The sequence below is a fragment of the Melanostigma gelatinosum genome (genome assembly GCF_949748355.1).
Source record: "Melanostigma gelatinosum genome assembly, chromosome: 13".
NCBI classification, from domain to species: Eukaryota; Metazoa; Chordata; class Actinopteri; order Perciformes; family Zoarcidae; genus Melanostigma; species Melanostigma gelatinosum.
In genome coordinates, this window is record NC_136646.1 from 11,660,383 (window position 1) to 11,664,445 (window position 4,063).

Here is a 4,063-nt window from a genome sequence, read left to right on the forward strand (position 1 = left end):
CCTCGTCGTCAGATATCAAACCTGAAATCTTGACTAAAACCGGAGACATTGGATCAAGCAGCTAATCCCACTGACAACCTCAACACAGCGTTAATTGGTCATAATTATTATTATTATTATTATTATTGTCGGGCAGCTGCATCGCAATGGTCGGGCCATGCAGTCGAGTCAGATCAGCTGTGCAGTTCTCCCAAAATCTGGCTAGACGAGGCTTTTCCTTACTTTCTTAAAAGTGAAAGCAAAAATGAGTCCCTCTCAGGGTTCGGGGCCATTTGATAAACATGGACCCAGATGTAAACATGAACTCTTAAATTGTCAAAACATGGCCTCGGTCATTGTGGCAGAAAATGATTGCACCGTGTACCAGCCATAGAATGAATGTAAATATGTAACCACGTGATCAAAGAAGTACAAACCAGAAGTGTAGTTTGTGAAATAGCATTTTATTGTCTATGAAGCTGAAAAGTCAGCCAGAAATGAGGACTTTACTTTCAGTAGTGTGCTGTGGAACTTGACTTATCGGAGACATGACTACATTTGTGACTTCAAATGTGCTCGTCTCAGCTTTTGGAGACGCAGATCTCACACATTGACCTGAAAACTAAATATAAAAGAAGTACATTTTATGATAATGTATGTCAGCCAACACTTGATCTCCTCTTGTAAGGTAATTAGGTCCTTGTTCTATGTTTTAATGTTGCTTTTCATTTGATTTGTGCATGACGTAAACAAGGTGAACAGAAAACCGTCAGTCATAAAGGGCTCTATATTTACATTTGCAAAAGACTCCGAAACAATATCTATAACCAGCTGTTTGCATTGGTTCAATGTGTAAAATGAAAAAAAATAGAATACATATCCTTAATTTCTACATTTGTATTTACAGATCAATCAAAGCAGTGAGTTGTTACTTCTACTACAAACACTATTCCGTCATATTTTCTCCTTCTTCATCATCATTTTCCATCTCCTCTTCTTCCTCCTCCTCTTCGTCATCTTCATCAAAGTATTTATCCTCCGCATCTCTGCTGACTATGTCCAAGTTGTCGTAGTCTGGGTTCTCGTCCACCTCACTGTAATGGACACACGAACACTTACGATGCACTCTTTCAAAGCAACACGAAACCTATGGTGACCTGCAGCCACTTTTTCTGTTGATCGCTTTAACATTAATTCACTATTAGTTAGCAACTATGTTGTCCCTTTGTTACTTTACTTGCAGGCTTGAGTGATCCGGACACCAGCACTTGCAATGTGTTTACATTTGAAAATTGGCATAAATAATAGAAAAATACTCTGTTTAAGTACAAATTTGATCTCAATGTTATAAGCACCTTAATAGCTACAAATCTCATGTTTTTCTGTGCCACTGTCATCTCTAGAAGGCATTTAGAGTTTTATTTAAAAGCTCTTGGAACGTTTTAATTCAACAAAATCCTGTTTATCATCACAACATAAACATAAATCCTGCTCACTCAGCAGTTATTTACATAGATTATCAAATATCTTTCTGTTTCATTAGAATAAATCCTATTTTCTTCTATTCAGTAGATATTTATATGTACGTGATGACACACTGTTCGATGTCTGTGTAACACAAACTCTTTTACATCGTATGAATGCCCATTAAGTGGTGGTGTGGCTGACCTGTAGTTGAAATCCTTGTCTTTGCCGTCAAGGAAGCGCTGGTGCATCTGACTGATGAACTCCTCCCTGAACAGGGCCTTCTCCTCTGGGGTGGGCTGCCATTGCTTCTGCTGGACAGTATAGCCTGCAGTAGAAAGAGCGAGAGAGAGAGAGAGACGCATGCTGACTAACAGAACCGCAAGAGCACAGACAATAAATTTATTGTACAACTTCAGCCTCTCTTACCATCGTCCTCATCCTCCTCCTCCCGTGCGCCGTCCTCTCTCTCCTGCTCCTCCTGCAGGCGATTCTGGATGAGACGCTCCTGGTAGGAGCTGAGGAGGAGGTGGGCGAGCCCTCCTGTGCCTCCTGCTGGCGCCCCTAGTCCCCCCTGTGCATCGTCCTGCATGGCCTCCTGGGAGCGCTCCAGCACCTAAAACATAATGTCATTCAGAAGTTACTTAAAGACAAACAAACACCAACTGCCTAAACTGAACTGCACATTATCAAATGGAGCTATGACAGCTCTGGCACGGCATCAGGCTCTCACCTCCTCATCAGTCAGGTACTGGCCGATATATTGTTCATACAACAGCGGCTCCCTTATCCTCATCTGTTCCTCACTGAAATACTCACCCTCTAGAAAGGGAGGCAGGGCAGAGGAAGAGAGGGATGAGGCACAGTTGATAGGGAAAATGAGTCACCGGCCTTATTGAGTCTGGACAATTATTGTACTAAAGAAGTCTTAAATGGCATGAATCAACATATTATTTGTTTGTTTGTTGACAAAAATAAAGCTCGCACCCCTCTGCAGGGCCCTGAGGGCGGCATAGCGCTGGTTTCGAACCCTTGTCCTGTTGGTGAACGCCGCAGCCCGTCGCTCTATCACATCGCTGTAGTGAAGAACACGCGGATCTGAGAGGACGTGGGCAAAAGCTGACAGGTTCTGGGGCTTGAGGCAGACCTAGATATAGGGGAGGTGGGTCAAAATACTTTGATCAGCTGCTGCCCGGATCACACACACCAGTGTGTAGGTAAATAACCACATACACACACACTGAGCTGTGTTACACGTACATGGTACCTCTCCAGGAACACCAGCGGTCTGCTCCTGTACTGATGCAGCAGCTCCTCTCTGCGCTCCTTCAGGGTCAGTTCAGCATCTCCTTTCTGCTGGCTCTTCACTCGGCTTCCACTCATGGCTATGGCGTCCACCATGGCATTCACACAGATCGTCTCAGCCTGGCTCACGTACTGTGTGACAAGCAGACACACAATCAGCAAATGTGTTGCATTGTACACACAGCAGACAGCGGTTAAGTTGTGGCCGCTGATGGTCTCACCTGTGTTTCTTGTCGTGGTTGCTGGGGCTCCGTGGGGCGTTTAAAGTCGCATATCTGGGACAGTGTCACGGGTTCCTCCGGTGAATCACTCTCGTCTTCACTCTCACACGAACTCGGTTGTGTTCTAACTGGAGGATCGATTTCACCCCACATGATGAACAGTTAAGCTAGCGGTGAATTAGCTAATGTTTATGTCCGTTGTCAGATTATCTTGATTTTAACTTTAGTGTAACATTAACGTTAATGAATGTGTTGTCACAACAACCGAAAAGGGATGTCTCTCGATGTAGTGTGAACATTACCACGTGAGAAACAAAAATAGTGAATTACAGGTTTATTACACACGTTCGTTTCACTTGTTTAGCATTAGCTTTGTTTTGCCGCCATGTTGGTCCGTCTTAAATATTGGCCTCCAGTTCTGCGACCGAAAGAATGGTTCCCCCCTAGTCCCCGACGCGCCTGTATTGTTGATTTTGTCGCCCTCTCGCGGTTGCTTTTTGACCATAGCAAGAAGTGGAAGTATATTTAAATGATAATTTTTAAAAAACATAAATGTTTCTCGAATATTCATTTCAAATATGCGAGATGTTATGACTCCAAATTAGGTTCAGATATTTTATGATTTCTGCTTACATTTCTCAACTGTGCATAAATTAATAACCACGCAGGATATCTGGAGCCAGGTACTAATCCAACACACCAAGTGTGGGCAGAGTGAAATAAATGGGGGTTTATGTTTGGGGCCCTCACAGCTCATTTTTTGACCACACACACATAAGACGATGCTCAGGGGAATTTCTCCCTCTCCCTTTAATTTGTTGAACCTTTCACCACCTGGCTTCTGGCTGCTGCAAACAATGCTATTTGTATTTTAAGTAACAGACTCAACGTCGTAAGGGTGCATCCTCTTTTATCAGGACAGGTGAGTGTTACTTCAACTTTTCACTGTCGACCCAAGAGGAGGTGCCACTCCCACCGAAATAAAAAGGACTAACCCTTTATAGCCGTGTGACCGCTTCACTTTCATCACGAGATGAGTGCTACGGACAGACAACCATGGACTGTATAGAATAAGCAGACGACTGACATATGAG

The 4,063-nt window shown here is 43.5% G+C and overlaps 1 protein-coding gene across 1 annotated transcript; it reads right to left on the reverse strand.

The window, feature by feature from the left end:
• Positions 1 to 426: 426 nt before the first annotated feature.
• On the reverse strand, positions 427 to 3,341 carry ccdc97 (coiled-coil domain containing 97). Its single transcript, XM_079281534.1, has 7 exons — positions 2,970 to 3,341; positions 2,704 to 2,880; positions 2,431 to 2,590; positions 2,177 to 2,265; positions 1,873 to 2,059; positions 1,648 to 1,771; positions 427 to 1,073 (listed from the first exon to the last, which is right to left on the reverse strand). The coding sequence occupies exons 1-7, from the start codon at positions 3,120 to 3,122 to the stop codon at positions 926 to 928; spliced, it is 1,038 nt and encodes a 345-aa protein (XP_079137660.1). The 5' UTR covers positions 3,123 to 3,341; the 3' UTR covers positions 427 to 925.
• Between the last annotated feature and the right edge of the window lie 722 nt (positions 3,342 to 4,063).

Bases quoted from the DNA above. Each gene is read 5' to 3' on its own strand.
- ccdc97 (XM_079281534.1), bottom strand. From the start codon at position 3,122: ATGTGGGGTGAAATCGATCCTCCAGTTAGAACACAACCGAGTTCGTGT. The intron at 2,591-2,703 runs GTACGTGTAACA...CCCTATATCTAG, and splicing joins TGTTCCTGGAGAGGTACCAT to GTCTGCCTCAAGCCCCAGAA. The intron at 1,074-1,647 runs GTCAGCCACACC...TGTCCATTACAG, and splicing joins GACAAGGATTTCAACTACAG to TGAGGTGGACGAGAACCCAG.